The sequence below is a fragment of the Ictidomys tridecemlineatus genome, chromosome 2 (genome assembly GCF_052094955.1).
Source record: "Ictidomys tridecemlineatus isolate mIctTri1 chromosome 2, mIctTri1.hap1, whole genome shotgun sequence".
NCBI classification, from domain to species: domain Eukaryota; kingdom Metazoa; phylum Chordata; class Mammalia; order Rodentia; family Sciuridae; genus Ictidomys; species Ictidomys tridecemlineatus.
The window spans coordinates 150189547-150205539 of record NC_135478.1 but is presented as its reverse complement, the minus strand read 5'-3'; the positions used below and the strand labels follow the sequence as shown (position 1 = coordinate 150205539).

General features: G+C 32.8%; 1 protein-coding gene across 12 annotated transcripts in view; it reads left to right on the top strand.

Annotated features, from left to right (window-relative positions):
* Pals2 (protein associated with LIN7 2, MAGUK p55 family member) overlaps nt 1-15993 on the top strand; it is a 113867-nt gene that overhangs the window by 83999 nt on the left and 13875 nt on the right. For 11 of the 12 annotated variants that reach the window (XM_078039967.1, XM_078039962.1, XM_078039961.1 and 8 more), the window contains 6 exons: nt 2631-2672; nt 4117-4248; nt 6087-6186; nt 6519-6587; nt 8384-8545; nt 15613-15815. In XM_078039967.1, the coding sequence (XP_077896093.1) occupies nt 2631-2672; nt 4117-4248; nt 6087-6186; nt 6519-6587; nt 8384-8545; nt 15613-15815 (708 nt within the window). The remainder of the gene's footprint in view (nt 1-2630; nt 2673-4116; nt 4249-6086; nt 6187-6518; nt 6588-8383; nt 8546-15612; nt 15816-15993) is intronic. The other variant, XM_078039965.1, reaches the window with a different exon arrangement.

The window sequence follows — 15993 nt, the reverse complement described above, 5'->3', positions numbered from 1 at the left end:
TTGTATGTGTGTGTGTGTGTGTGTGTGTGTGTGTGTGTGTGTGTGTGTATCATGTATACACTTAACATGCCCACTCTTGAACATCTGAACACAAAATGTAAAATTAAAATAATGATCACACTGGCCTCATCTATTTATTGGTTCTATTATTTTCATCTTTTCTGGGCTACTCTTAATTGGCTTTTCTCTTCCTTCTAGGTTATATTTTCCTGATCACTTTCAATTGACTGTCAGGCATCATGAATTTTAGTTTGTTGGGTGGTGGATATTTTTGTATTAGGAATATTTTTAAGTTTTGTTCTTTGATGCAGTTACATGGAAGTACTCTGATCCTTTGAAATCTTGCTTCTTAAGCTTTGGTAGATGCAACCAGAGCAGGGGAAGTCTAGGGCATTGCCCTTCTAAGTACTCTACCCAGTGTCTCATGAATCGAGATTTTTTTTCCCCCACCAACCTGGTGAGAATGGATGCTATTCTTGACCTTATATGACCTCCTGATATTTGACATTTTCAAGTGCACCATCAGTTAGGAAGGAGCAGCTGAGTACTTTCCTTATATGCATGTACTAAACAGGGGACAGCTAAAAACTGGAGGGAGTCCCTGTGCTTCTTAAGTCTTCCCTCTCTGTAGCTTTCCTCACTGATACTCTTTTCAGTACTCTGTTGCCTTCTCAATCTTCCTGATTTTCCAGCTCATCTCCTCAACTTGGAGATCACCAGACTCCAGCAGGAGTCTTCTCGCCTGAGTTGCATCCAGGGACCTTTCCCTGTGCAATTAACTGGGGCAGATGTGCAGTTCATGATTTTGTTTGATGACATCTTGTAGAGATCACTGTCTTTCTTGCCTGATCTCTGATGTCTTGAGAAACATTGTTTCATATATTCTATCCAGTTTGCTAGATGTTTCAGAAAATTTAAATTTTTGATTAAGTGAATCTTTCTCATGGTTCAGAAATCAAAAAAATCTAAGTAGGTATTTATTCAGTTGCCTCCCTGTGAATCCTTTCTGCTATCAGTCTAATACCCATCATCCCAATAAGAAACTGTGCTATTAGTTTTATCTTTCTGTAGTTTCTTTATTCATATGCAAGTAAATAAAAATTGTATACTCCCCTTCCATTTCCTTTTTCATGAAAGGTTTTCATGATATGCATGCTATTTTGAATCTTCTCTCTTTTTTTTTTTTCACTTAAGCATGCATCTTAGATCTTTCCTCTTCATACCCAAACTGCCTCCCCTCACCACCCTCTTTCACTCACAAATGCTTTTTTTTTAACTGCTACAATAGTGTTATATAACATAGGCTTATCATCAGTTGTTTAACCAATTCCCTATTGTTAAATAGTTAGGTTGCTTCTAATCTTTTGCTGTTTGGAATAACTTAGTAGTAGTCTTGTACATAAATCATTTTGCATGTATTTGATTAATAGAACTATTGAATCCATTCTCAGAAGTAGATTACTAGGTCAGAGGGTTTATGCATTTGTAATTTTCATAGTTTTTCCCGAATTGTCCTCCCAAGGGGCTGAACCATCTTCCACAAGTCTATTAGGGATATGGACTAATAGGTGTTTTTCCTATCTATAGAATATAACGAACATTTGGATTTATACTAGTAAAATAGGAATAAAATGTTGCAGTTTCAATTTGTATTCTGAGGTTGATCATCTGTGTTTAAAAGTGAAAGGAAAGTAATTTTACTCTTCTAATTTTTGTTCATTCAGTTCTTATTTGTAAAAAAATAAGAATGTGAAATTGAAATGCTTTAGTTGATGGTGTTTAGTAACTTCTTTATAAAGAACAGTTAGGGGCCGGGGTTGTGGCTCAGTTAGTAGGCAGAGCGCTTGCCTAGCATGCATGAGGCACTGAGTTTGATCCCCAGCACCACATAAAAATAGGAAAATAAAATAAAGGTATCGTGTCCAACTACAACTAAAAAATAAATATTTTTTAAAAAAAGAACAGTTAACATTCATAGCCTATTAGTGAAACACTTCAAGATTCAATTAATAAATAATTACATTAAATATAGTAAATTCTCCGATGATTTTAAAGTTATTATAGAATATCTATATCAAAGCTGGATTAATTGATTTTTCAGGCAGATTTTACCTAAGTAAAACTAGGTTTAATCTGAATTTGAGCATAAGGGAATGATCCAAAATTAGTTGGATAGATGAAAACATAATTGTTCCTTCTAGAAATTTTTATATTTGAGAAATGTAATTTGTTTTCCACAAATAATTATATTTCCAGAATAATTTTAAGGAAAGTAGGGGAATGTATATTTAAAATTTGGATTAAATTTGTAACTTTATGGTTACAAAATATGTTCCCACACATAAGAAGGACAAACATGGTTAGATAATAGGACATGGTTCTTCATCAAGCTCCCCTTTTATTAGAAATGAAGAACATGCAGGTATTTTATAACTATGTATACCATTTCCTTTTCTCTGCCTCATCTTAAGTACCTCTAACTTATTGCTTATAATTTGTGGGCAATTAATTAGAGAGGTAGTTTCTTTACCAAGTGAAACAATAAAATGGCCCAGAAGTTATTTATACTTTATTGATTTATTATAAATTAAAAGCTGGCTTTATTTATGCAATTAAAAATATATTTTTAGAGTTACATCAACATGGAGAGGCATCCAGCACACATGCGTCAGGTATGAAGTCATTCCAGAGTATTCTCTGGTATTCTCTTTTTCTTCCTTATCAGTCAACTAAATTTACCTTGATTAAACTTACTTGTTTGGTTTTTTTTTCCCACTCCCAAAACATAGAGCTGCATGCCATTGTCAAGTTATCCAGCTGACACATTTTAGCAATCTTAATATTGTTTGTATGCTTGCTTTTTAGATACTTCTAAAATTGTATATCAGGCCAAAAAAAAATTGGCTTACTGATTTTTTAGCATTAGTTTTTAGCTTTTTCAAGTTGTTGAAAATGTTCTCAATGCTTTCTATCACAATCATCTAATTTTAAATAACTAAATTTTGTCATATGTCCCCAAACTTAGTTATTTTTAAATTATTTTAGTATGCATCTATCATATTAATTTTTATCACACTAATAATATATGCACTTGTACTATTTGAATCTCCTGATTGGTTATAGTTATGGAAGTATAATAAACAAAATAGAGAAATAATATTGTTATTTTGACTAATTGTGTGCTTTCCTGCTTACTAAAGTATACCTGCTGATTAATACTGAGGCTGTTCTTTAGAAGATAAAATTTGAATTTCTGTAAATATGTGTGAAAAAAGTCTGTTTTTAAAAAGCAGTTGTCTGAACTTTCAAATGTTGAAAATGCTTAAATTAATTAGAATTCAAATTAAAGTGAACAAGAAAAATATCCCAGATAACTGACATACTTTTGTTAATAAAGCAGATTTAAAAGAAACATGTATATATAAATGAATTTAAATTGGAAAACAGTTAAAAGGCTTTTTCAATATTTGTCTTACAATTAATTTAGTGCTAATCATTTAAATATAAGTGACCATATAAATCAGAGCAAGTTAATTTTTAAAAACTATTTTTCATATTAGTTTTGGCCAGTGTAAATATGTTTGATTAAAAAAAATTACTAGGGATGAAAGTTGATTTTTTTTTTTTTTAATTTTCTTTAAGATTACCAAATGTATTTCAGGTCTAACTTCACCACGAACTTTTATATTTTAACTTTTGTGTCAGGATCCCTTTACAAAGTCAGTCCTAATATATATGAAATATATGCCTTCAGTCAACTGCATACTTTATTTTAGGATATTAATTGAAAAGTAACATTAAAAATTATGCAGTATTGGTTGAAAAATCAAATAAAAATTTGGGGGAATGTAGAAAAATGTGGAATGGAATAATTGTCAAACTTTGCTGATTTAAGATTAATTAAAATACAATTTTAATATAGTACTAATGTTTAGTGTTTTTTTCTGATGCCAAATTATGTTACATCTTGATTTTTACTTGTGAGAGACAAATTCCTTATTTGAAGTACTAAGTACATGTCACTTACAATTAAATCACAGAGCTTTGAAAAGGAATTTAAAAATCCAGTGGCAAATAACTCATTTATAGTATTTTTCATTGTTATGTGTGTTTTAGGTATTTGTAAAGTGTCATTTTGATTATAACCCATACAATGATAACCTGATACCCTGCAAAGAAGCAGGATTGAAGTTTTCCAAAGGAGAAATTCTTCAGATTGTAAATAGAGAAGATCCAAACTGGTGGCAGGTTAGTATGCTTCTCAAATGTTCTTCAATTGCTTTTCTATTTTTAGTCTTAGATCTGGCCATTATCTGAATATTCAGGAGGAAGGTATTACCATTCCTTCCCTGATTTTTCCCACATGAACAGCTTCTGTCTCCTGGCTACTAATTTTTGGGGAAAAAAAAGAGCAAATTGCAAGAGAATTTGTGAGTAGCTATTAATCAATTCAGAATTCACCCACCTATGGTACAGTTCCACTGGTTTAGGGATTGGAGCAATTGGTTCTTTCACATGGGTGATTGCATTAAACTATGCTATGAGCAGGAAGAACTCACTTGGGGTCAACCCTTTTGTATAGTCTTGTCTTCTCCCTTTCTGTTTATGTTCATGGCAAGTATAGCATAATTTCTTAAGGTCTTAAATCTATTTGCTCACCTCTTCTCAGTTATTGAGAAATGAAGGTTTGCTATATTAGTTTTGTTTATGTCTTGGATTAAAATCTGTGAATAAAAAAAGAAATGTGTGTCATCACTATATTTTTCCCTTTCCTCATCTTCCATAAGATCTATGTGGTGATGTTATTTTTCCTTTCCTCTAATACTGCTTTCAGAAAGTTTTAGAAACAGTAATGAGTGTTTTTGTAATTGTATCAGCAAACAATTGCAGTCAAAATTGGAAAAACTGACAAATCAAAAAGTCTGGAAACTTTTTAACTGTCATGCCAAATGACTGTCTCATTAAAGAACATAGTATAAGAGGAAAGAACGTAGGACCAAACTAAAATTAACTGAAATACTGGTAACTTACATTAACTCTAAAACCATTTACAAGATAAGAATAGTCTTACTAATGTGTCCTATATTTAAATTTGAGATTTTGATTATGTATAAGTGTACTGTGTGATGAGAAAACCAAGAGATGGATAAAATTAAACAGAATCTATGATTTCTAGAGGTTTTCACTGAATGTCTTAAAATACTTATTTTTAAAATCTACTTTCTTTGGCTATGTCTTTTATTTTTCCATGTTTTTTTTCTATGAATGTCATCATTTATCTTTCTCTTCTAATACAGTCACCATTTTCTTAATCTTTTCCTGCATTTTGATAGTCTATTACTTTAATTTCCAGGGTTGCTAAAAATGATTTCAGGTTTTCTTTGCCAGTTGTAAGGATAAAGACAGTAACTGTGAAATAAACAATGTAGCCAAATCTTAGACTATTACTTAAAAATATCTTTTATTTTTATTTCAAATGTTTTGAAATTAGATGAAGTTTTACCTATTTTAAATTTACTACCTCTCAGAATATTCAAATTCCTGTATATTGTCTTCATTGACTTGGTCTCAGGAAATAACGTATAGCAGGATTATGATTAATAGTACATGTCTTACTAAAGGGTGCTGGATGAAATGTTCTCTTAACACATCTTACTATAATTGCCTTTTAGGATTTTTAGGTTTTTGTTTCTTTTGATGCTAGGGATGAAACCCAGGGCTTTGTGCATGCTGAACATATGCTTTACCACTGAGCTATAACCATAGTCCCTCATTCTGTATTATAGAACAGTATTTCTTTCCCTTCTTTGACTAATTTAATATTATGAACAAAAAGTGTTAATAATCTTAGAAGCCTGTATATCTTTGTATTTTGGTCTTAAAATTTCATCACCAAATAACATATATAAAGAATTTTAGGTACCAATCAATTCCGTAATGCTAATTAACCCAGTACCATGGATTTAAATCTAAAGGTTATTTTTTTTAAATGACATTATTTTTACTGACCACTGCTTATCCTACTTACTAGAATATGGTCTCAAATTTTGGTCACTGAGGTATACAATTCATTAATTTGATTCTAGGCTAGCCATGTGAAAGAGGGAGGAAGCGCTGGTCTCATTCCAAGCCAATTCCTGGAAGAGAAGAGAAAGGCATTTGTTAGAAGAGACTGGGACAATTCAGGTGATGAGCTCGAAACAATAAGTACAAACAGCCCTTTGTGCTCACCTTTCTTTGCCTCTTTTGTCTAAATAAGCAATGGCTTTATTTAAGTATATCTAGAATTAATTCCACCCATCTGCTTTATTTTCTCTCAAAATTAATCTTTTTAATCCCTTTCTGCCACCTACTGGTAGAGTATCAGAATTCAGTGGCTTAACTCACCCTTGCCCCCTTGAGCTTCCTAGGATGGGACATTAAGAAGATGAGTATCCCACTCTCATAAAATATCACAGAGCAGTTTTATCATATTCTGACATATTGTTTGCATTATATTGATCTTGTCATCCTTCCAGGACCTTTTTGTGGAACTATAAGTAGCAAAAAAAAGAAAAAAATGATGTATCTCACAACCAGAAATGCAGGTAGGTTTTAAATACTTTTCTTTTTAAGTCTAAAATAACTTATATCATTAATTACAGAATACGCTCTGAATATGTACTTTAAAGTGAATGTAATTTAGACTACTACCCACTTGCAAGGGTCTGGCTTGTGAACACATGGTACAATATAACAAAGGTTTTTTAAGTCCTTACCTGTATATACTAACTGATTTTTGTGAGTATAGTTGAAAAACCAAATGAATTGGTTAGCATATATGCAGGTATTAACCAATGGCAATGTTACAATTATTGAAACCATTTATTCAGAGAATTTTTAAATTATAATTTATGTGTTATTTCTAAAGGGCAGAATGCTTTTTGTTAAGATATTAAAAGAGTTAGATTAAGGACAACTATATTCTGCCATAACATTGTCCTTAAGACTTCTGGAAAAATAGCACTGGACCAAGCAAATCTTAGCTTAATTAGGTAGAATTCTTTCTTAAATCTTTTCAAAGAAAGAAATATCTTTAACAGGACAGAAAATGATAACCATGTGAGGTGATAGATACATTAATTAGCTAGGGGCACATGATCATCATTAATTAATTAGGATCATTTATGTGTCTCTACATCCAAACATCAAGTTGTAGAGTTTAAAATTACTGTCAGGTGTACCTCAATAAAGCATAAAGTTATTTTTATAAATAAGATCTCAGACCTGTATCGGGTACACCTTGCCTGTCTGAAAAAGAAAAAGAAGAAAGATAAATAATGGAAACTACATTATTTAGACTACTTTCTTGCCAGACATGATGGTACAATCCTGTAATCCCTGCTACTCAAGGAGACTGAAGCAGGAGTATCACAAGTCCATAGAGGCGTGGGCGATTAGCAAGACCTTGTCTCAATATAAAACAGGGCCGGGGATGTAGTTCAGTGGTAGAGCACTTTCCTAACATGAAAAGCACTGGGTTTGATCCTTAGCATCACAAAAATAAATAAATGAAGTATTTTCTTAACTTCAGTCCTACCCCTATACTGGTAGTAAACTAAAGTGTATACAATCAAAGAAATATTATAGGAAGAAGTAAGCTTTTTCTGTCCTAGTACTAGTGTAATCTACTTTGGAGAAATTGAATAAGGAAAGGTTGTTGAGATAATAACTTAAGTGTTATTACCATAGATTGGGAATTTTAGCAATAATGGTTCTATCAATAATGACAGGTAATATAATCATTCAAACTCACTTTGACCTTAATATTCATTAAATATGTGCCCCTAAAGCGTTTTTGAAAAATAGAAAATTTGTCCTTTTCCTCTTGACTAAGATGATGATTGGGATATATTAACTGAAAATAGTTTAGATCTAACTTTTTTTTATATACATAAATTTGAGGATCTTAATATTTAAATACCAGCATGTTGTTTATATGCATTTGGTATAGTATTTATTCATTTACTTCATTGGAAGGACGTTCTCTTTACTCCTTCCTCCAAACTCAATATACCCTTTTTAGTGTAAATTTTACTGATCTATAATTTGCTTACTTGCACTAAAGAGTTGTTTCTACTGACAAATTGATTATAAAGAAACTTTAATGGATAGAATATTTGATAAATAAGTATGATAAAATTTTAAGAGCACATGCTTGGAAACAGATGTTTAAGTCAAGATATAAAATAATTTATTGTACTTTATCAATTTTTTTTTAATCTGTGCTAAACAGGTTAACAATCAAGACAACAAAACCATCATTGGAAAGTATAGCAGATGATTTCTCATGTATAGGAAAGATAAGTAAATATAATGTTTTTCCATTTCCTTTTACATTTAGAATTTGATCGTCATGAAATTCAGATATATGAGGAAGTAGCTAAAATGCCTCCGTTCCAGAGAAAAACGCTAGTATTAATAGGAGCTCAAGGTGTGGGCCGAAGAAGTTTGAAAAACAGGTTCATAGTACTGAATCCCACTAGATTTGGAACTACAGTGCCATGTAAGTTTTCTTTGCTATTTATTTGTAGAAGACAGTATGAATACATGGATCTGGGGGGAATTATTAATTATTGTTACTTTCAAATAAATTTGGATTATGCCAGTGAAAATAAACTGGTAGTTGATACTTAAAAGCTTAGCAGTTCTTAAAATCATACTGTAGCAATTGACTTGCTGCTTGGTGGCAATTGTCTCTCCAAACTGTTCTGTTCAGAAAAGTTAGAGTTAAATGCAAGTGTTTACCGATTGAAGCAAAATTACATTAACTCAGTATTATACAACTGATATCTATCTGAAAAATTATATTTTTCAGCCACTGCAGTGTAAAGAAAAGGGGGAAGAGTCTTCTGGATTCTCAGGCACACTCAGGGTGGCAATAGCTTTGTGAATTTATGTGGTCTGTCTTATAGCTCTCAGTCCTGCAAGGTCATGGATCTGATTTCTGATAGCATATCAAAAGCAATTCATCCTTCATAGCAGCCAGCATTCATTAAGAACACAAAGATTAATATATAAAATAATACTGGTGAGAATAATAACCATTAAGTGAATCACTCACTCACTTTGTGATCTTTGTAATTTTCCCTCTTTTTGCATTGTATATTGACTTGGAAAGGAAAATAATGAGGTTTGAAGTAAACTTGGTGAGACTGGAATTAGATCTTAGAGTTGGATGATATCACTGACATTGTTATTATGACTATACGTTTCTTTCTGTTTTAGAGATGCATGAACTATTGTTGTGGGAGCTTGTGAACTCTCTTCCCTGAAAAAGCAGGAGACAGGCCTGTGTTGCCTGTCTAACTGCTCTTTCTGTGCTGACTTTTTAACACAGTATTCCTTTTTTTGGGGGGGGGGGGGGTACTGGGAATTGAACACAGCGGTGCTCAATCACTGAGCCATATCCCTAGCTCCCTGGCCTTTTTTATTTTTTTTAAGTTGTAGATGGGTATAATTCTTTTTTAAAATTATTTTTTTAAACAATTGACAGTGGAATATATTACAATTCTTGTTACATATATAGAGCACAATTTTCCATATCTCTGGTTGAATATAAGGTATATTTATGTGGTGCCGAGGATCAAACCCAGTGCCCCATGCATTCAAGATAAGCACTCTGCCACTGAGCCACAACCCCAGCCCTTAATTCAGTATGCCTTTAGGTATATTAATGCCTTCAGGTCATTTTGAGTAGAATCTTAGTCTAAGATCACCACATATCTTTTAAATGAATTTTGGTTTCTCTGGTTTTATCCAGTATACTTTGCTATTTAATTCTCGGTGAATATTCTTATTGCTAAAATTTTTAGGGGGAAAAGGAGTAACCTTGTCATTGCCCTCATGTGCCACTGACAGTCCCTTCAAGATAAAAAACTTCGGATTCCATTATAGGCTGTGTAAACCACAAAATAAAGACAAATCCTAGTTACGTGGTTAACAAAATAAAATCTTCATTGTAACCAAAGTATTTTAAAACTGCAATTGTGGAATAAAGCTTATTCTTATCAAATTAATATGTGCATTATATATTAAACAAATAGTGCTTAAAGGCATACGATGGGAAAAATAACCCCATATTCCCTTACCCTGCCCATTTCTGGCCTACTTAACACATACATTCACTTTCCATTATTATTTTTATTATTATTGCTAATTTTTGTGGTAATTTTCCAAATTTCTTAGTAATATCTTTACTTTATTCTGCTATTTCCTACTTATCCGGTTTAGACGTTATCTACTGACTCCCTGATTACCCTTCTGATATAAAGATAGCTCTATTTTCAGTTCAATTTTACTTTGTTAAACAGTTTCTCTCCCTCCCACTATCCAGCAATTGCTTGAATTCTTTTTTTTTCCTACTCTTTTCCCCAGTTTATGTGCATGTATATTATGAGTTGTTGTTGTTTGAATGAAACTTATCCAATAAGTTTTTTTTTTTTTTTCCTTAAGACCTGACTCTGTCTGCAGTGAGGACTGTGTGTTCCAGCTGCCCCACTGTTCAAAAGTGGGTATTTCCCTATGTTGTTGACCTAAATTGAAGCTACTGCTCATGGATGCCTTTCTTTTTCTTACTTGGTTTTACTTGACCTTATTTTGCTGGGCCTTATCCTCTTGTAACTTCACAAGAAATGTTGTTTAAATTGTAATTTCTTCATCTTTGTATTTTAAGATATGTTTTCTGTCCTCTATTTGATTATTTAGCTGAAAGTTCTGGATTTTAAAAATCAAAAGATGTTACTCTTGAATCCAGTTCTATTGAAAAGTTCAATACAATTCTAATTCTTATTCTTCCCATACATTACCTGGTTTTTCTTTCACTGATATATTTATGTTTGTTTTACTTTATTGTTTCTTAAAGAATTCAAAAATTTAGTGATGATGTGCCTGGGTATACATCTTCAGTCTCTCCCTTTTTGAATCTATTGTTCATCCTTTTACCTTTTTATTCTTTTAAAGACTACTGTGATTACTTTTTCTTCTGTCAGTTGATTATCATAGTTGTGTTTTTCATCTTATGATTATTTTTTGTTTAGGGAGTGGTCCTCCCCCAACCCAGTACTATTTTTTTCTTCATTCCTTTTTTCCTCCCTTCTATCTCTTCTGTATCTTTAGGAATACCAAATAGATTAATTATTTTAAGATACTTTTATGGGCTAAATTAACTCTGTTTCCTCTGGGTTACTACTTCTGTTTATAGTATATCTGTGTTTTTCCTTTTATGTTAAAAGACTTTTTTCCTTCATGTACTGATCCTTGTTTGTAAGTCCAGACTTCAAAGTGAAGTGTGAAAAGTGACTGGAAACTCTGTGTACAGAGCAAGTCTTGACAACTGGCCAAGCGTTATTTTAGGGGACAGGCAAGGAGTCAGCTCTTTTATTGGAGAAGCCCATAATGTTGGTACAAGATATTTTTTCTTTGGAGTATTGAATTTCCCTAGAGAAGAATCTGCATATTATCTGTGAGAATAATCTCTAATTGATAAAGTTGGGGAGGGGGTTAGATATAGATCAACTCACTGCATATACTTAAATAAACCCCCTCAATTTTTAGTTTCTTGCCTTTAAGATCCAAGTCTCTTCAAGTTCTTTTGTCCCATTCTTATCCTTAATTCCCTTTCTTATCCTTAACTCCCTTTCCAGCACCATAGTTTGTGCCCTTGCAAAATCAGTTAACTGAGGTTAGTTTGAATGTGGTTTGATTTATGGTGTTCTGAGATTTACTTTTTTGCTTGTATTGGTTTCATTTTAGTTTCAAGGTTTATTTCCTTTAAAAATTTTTTTTTATCTTTTTAAGATTGTAAAAATCTTGCCTGTTGCAGTTCTTTGCCTTGCATGTCCAAGCACTCTCTCTTCAACATGGCCTATCTACAGAGTCTTTGGAGAGTGCCATATTATGCATTTTCCTTGCAAAAGTATTATAGTCTTCAACTATCCCTTGCAGTGTTGCCCCAAGTTTCTATGCCATGCCTCCCACAGTCAGCCCTTGATTGTTTCCAGGACACCCTTTCCCCTCCCTACCTCCTAATTCCAGGCACATACCAAAATCCACTCATGCTCAAGACCCTTATCTAAAAGGGCATAGTATTTCATATAACCTATTATATCCTTCTGAATACTTGAAATTCTCTTATAACTTAGATACAGTGAAAATGCTACATAAATAGTTGTCATATTATTATTGTTTAAGGACTAATGACAAGGAAAAAGAAAGTCTGTACATGATCAGTACAGATGGAGTTCGGTGTGGGGTTTTTTGTTTGTTTGTTTCCCCACCCAGGGCTGGTTGAATCTGCAGGTATAAAACTGGTGGGTACAGAGGGTTGGCTATATTATTTTTTCTTTTCCTTACCCTTTCTGTGCAGAGTACCTTCAGAACAGTTCAAGCATGATATCTTTTGGATGTGTATACACAGACATTAGCCTAGAGGAAAATCATTCTTACTTTTCGAGACAGTGGGAGTATAGGACTCCCACTACTACAACATGTCATCAAAGGCTTTCAGAATTCTCCTGGGAGGATAATTTTACTATGGGAAGAAGAAAAGAAACAACAACACAATCCCCTCTAACTGGAATGGCTACATCAAACACCTCAAGCTTGTAATTCATGCCTTTTTGCTCTTGTCAATTCCTGTATCTCCCAGACTTTTGAATTCAAGCTATGACTTCCCAAAGGCCTTCACTAACCATGCAACTTAAAGTAGTATCTCTCATACCTGGTGGTTGTGTAATAATACTTACATTCTTGTTATTTTATTACCTGTCTCCATGTTAAAAAATATTTCCCATGAGAACAGAGTCTTTTGGACTTCTTTTTACCTGGTATAAAGAATAAGATCTGGTACATAGTATATACCCAATAAATATTTCATGCATGAATAAATGAACATTATGTAAACTTTTTCTCAGGAGTCACTAAAACATCTATGCAAAGATTAATTCTACAACTCAGCAATATAACCAGATTCAGAAATGGGCAGAGGAATTCAATAGACTTTTTTGCAAAAGATATTAAAATGAATAGTGAACATATGAAAAGATGTTCAATGCCATTAATCATTAGGGACATGCAAATCAAAACCACAATGATGTACCACTTCATACCCATATATTTAATAATAGCCAGTGTTGATCAAGATGGGGAGATAAAGGAAACCTTGTACATTACTGGTAGATATGTAAAAATCATATACCTATGTGGAAAACAGTATAGCAGTTCCTTTAAAAAGTAAGCATAGAATTACTGTATGATTCAGCTACTCCCAAAGAACTGAAATATGAATTTGCAATATATATTTGTATGCTAGTGTTCATAGCTGTAGTATGTACAATAGTTAAATAGAAAAATCCAAATATCCTTTTATAGATAAGTGAATAAACAAAATGTCATGTAAATATACAATAGAATATTCTTCAGCTTGAATGATAAAGGATTAAAATTCTGATACTTGGTAATATATGAATTAACCTTGAAAATATGCTGAGTGAAGTAAGCCAGGTACAAAAGGATAGATATTGTATGATTCCAGTTATAAATGAAGTACCTAGAATATGTCAAATAGAGACAGAAAGTGGAGTAGTGATTATTAGCTGCCCAGGGAGGTTATCACAGAGATTTTATTAGTTCTGTAAATGAATAGTGCTGGTGGTTACACAACAAGATAGAGGTTCTAATATTAACCACTGAATTGTGCACCTAAAGTGTTAAACTATGGCTCTTTTTGTATATTTTACACCACAAGGAATCTAAATAATTTTTTGTTGTAATAGTGTTTTAATATTCCAGCATCTAATTGCTACCATTCTATTTCATATGGATTTAGTAGGGGTGAAGGCATTTTTGTTACAAATAAGGTAATGATAAAATATAAATATGTAAATCTCAAATGTAAGGTGAACTTAGCACCTGCTTTTTCTTTCTTTTTTTTTTTTAATTTTTTATTTTTTTTATTGGTTGTTCACAACATTACAAAGCTCTTGACATATCATATTTCATACATTAGATTGAAGTGGGTTATGAACTCCCAATTTTACCCCTAATGCAGATTGCAGAATCACATCGGTTATACATCCACAATTTTACATAATGCCCAATTAGTAATTGTTGTATTCTGCTACCTTTCCTATCCCCTACTATCCCCCCTCCCCTCCCCTCCCCTCCCTTCTTCTCTCTCTACCCCATCTACTGTAATTCATTACTCTCCTTGTTTATTTTCCCATTCCCCTCACAACCTCTTATATGTAATTTTGTATAGCAATGAGGGTCTCCCTTCATTTCCATGCAATTTCCCTTTTCTCTCCCTTTCCCTCCCATCTCATGACTCTGTTAAATGTTAGTCTTTTCTTCCTGCTCTTCCTCCTTGCTCTGTTCATAGTTGCTCTCATTATATCAAAGAAGACATTTGGTATTTGTTTTTTAGGGATTGACTAGCTTCACTAAGCATAATCTGCTCTAGTGCCATCCTGTCAGCTTTCTATTTTGATTACTTTTGTGTACTTAATGATTTGTTCAGTTATATATTTATAAGCTTTTATGGAAGTATTATTTTTATAATTGATTCTTCCAAGCTCAGATTAAGATTAAGCTTGAAATAATACACATAGAAATTACTTTTCTTCCTCAAAGCTAGTGTTTCATGAAGTTGTCAGAGTACGCCCTTTGCAACAGTTTGAAAGATGGTAATAGTTCATTCCTAGCACAAGGAGTTGTATGTCTCTGAAAATATCAGAATTCTAAAATATTATACAAAAGGATCCTCTACTTCTGAATTTTGACTTGTGTTATTCACTCTCATTCATTGGGGAGGGCAAAGTAGAAGAGATTTAGAGATCACAATAATAATGAGGTGGCTGTTCCACCTCTGATGTTGAAATAAAACATTCAACAATTGGGAATATCAGTAAACATGGAACAAAGAGAATTGGCTTGAGGCAAGATAAAAAAAATAGGTAATTTGTGGATAGAACTATACTTCAGAAAATTGGTATGATCAACTAAGACTAGATGAACCTTGCTTGCCTTTTGGACACTCAACTAAGAAATGTTCAAGTGGAAAGGATGATTCTAACAGATTCTTTTAAAGGAAAAGGGAGAGCTGTCATCTGGAAAAGATGTTCACTTGCAACAAGCTTCACACTTTTAAGACTCAGCAGTAATTAAAAACTTGATTTAGGGCTCGCCTCTAGGCAAATATATTTTGAAATTTTAAATTGACTTTTAAAAGGACAGTTTTGATATGAATTTTATGTTGGTACTACCTCTTAAAACATTCCTTTTTCTCAAGGGTCAGCAAAAATTTTCTGTGCAAGGGTCATGTGGTAAAACCTTAGGCTTTCAGGCCATCAGTCTCTCTCAACTGCTTCATGTTTTAATGGGAAAGAAATCATGGATAATGAATGAGCCTGGCTATGACCCAATAAATCTTTATTTTCAAAAATTGCAAGTAAGTCAGATTTGGTCATAGGCACCTGCACTATATGGAAAAGTGAGAAGCTACCTGGTATATATTAGTCCGTTTTTTATACCCTACAGTTTCTTTGTACAAATAATTGATATTATTTTATTTAGTTACTTCACGGAAGCCACGGGAAGATGAAAAAGATGGCCAAGCATATAAATTTGTGTCACGATCAGAGATGGAAGCAGATATTAAAGCTGGAAAGTATTTGGAGCATGGGGAATATGAAGGAAACCTCTATGGAACCAAGATCGACTCTATTCTTGAAGTTGTCCAGACCGGAAGAACTTGCATTTTGGATGTCAACCCACAAGTGAGCAGCATGGTTTCCAAAGCTGTTTTAAAAGTTTTTATTTCCTGGGGAGTTTTTGTTTTATGTGTCTAGGGAGGCTGGTATTGTTTGTTTTGTCAGAGGTGGAAGATGGGTTGCTCTTTCACTCTGTTACATTTTGTTGGTAGAGAATCTTATTGTGTATCCATCACTAATTAAA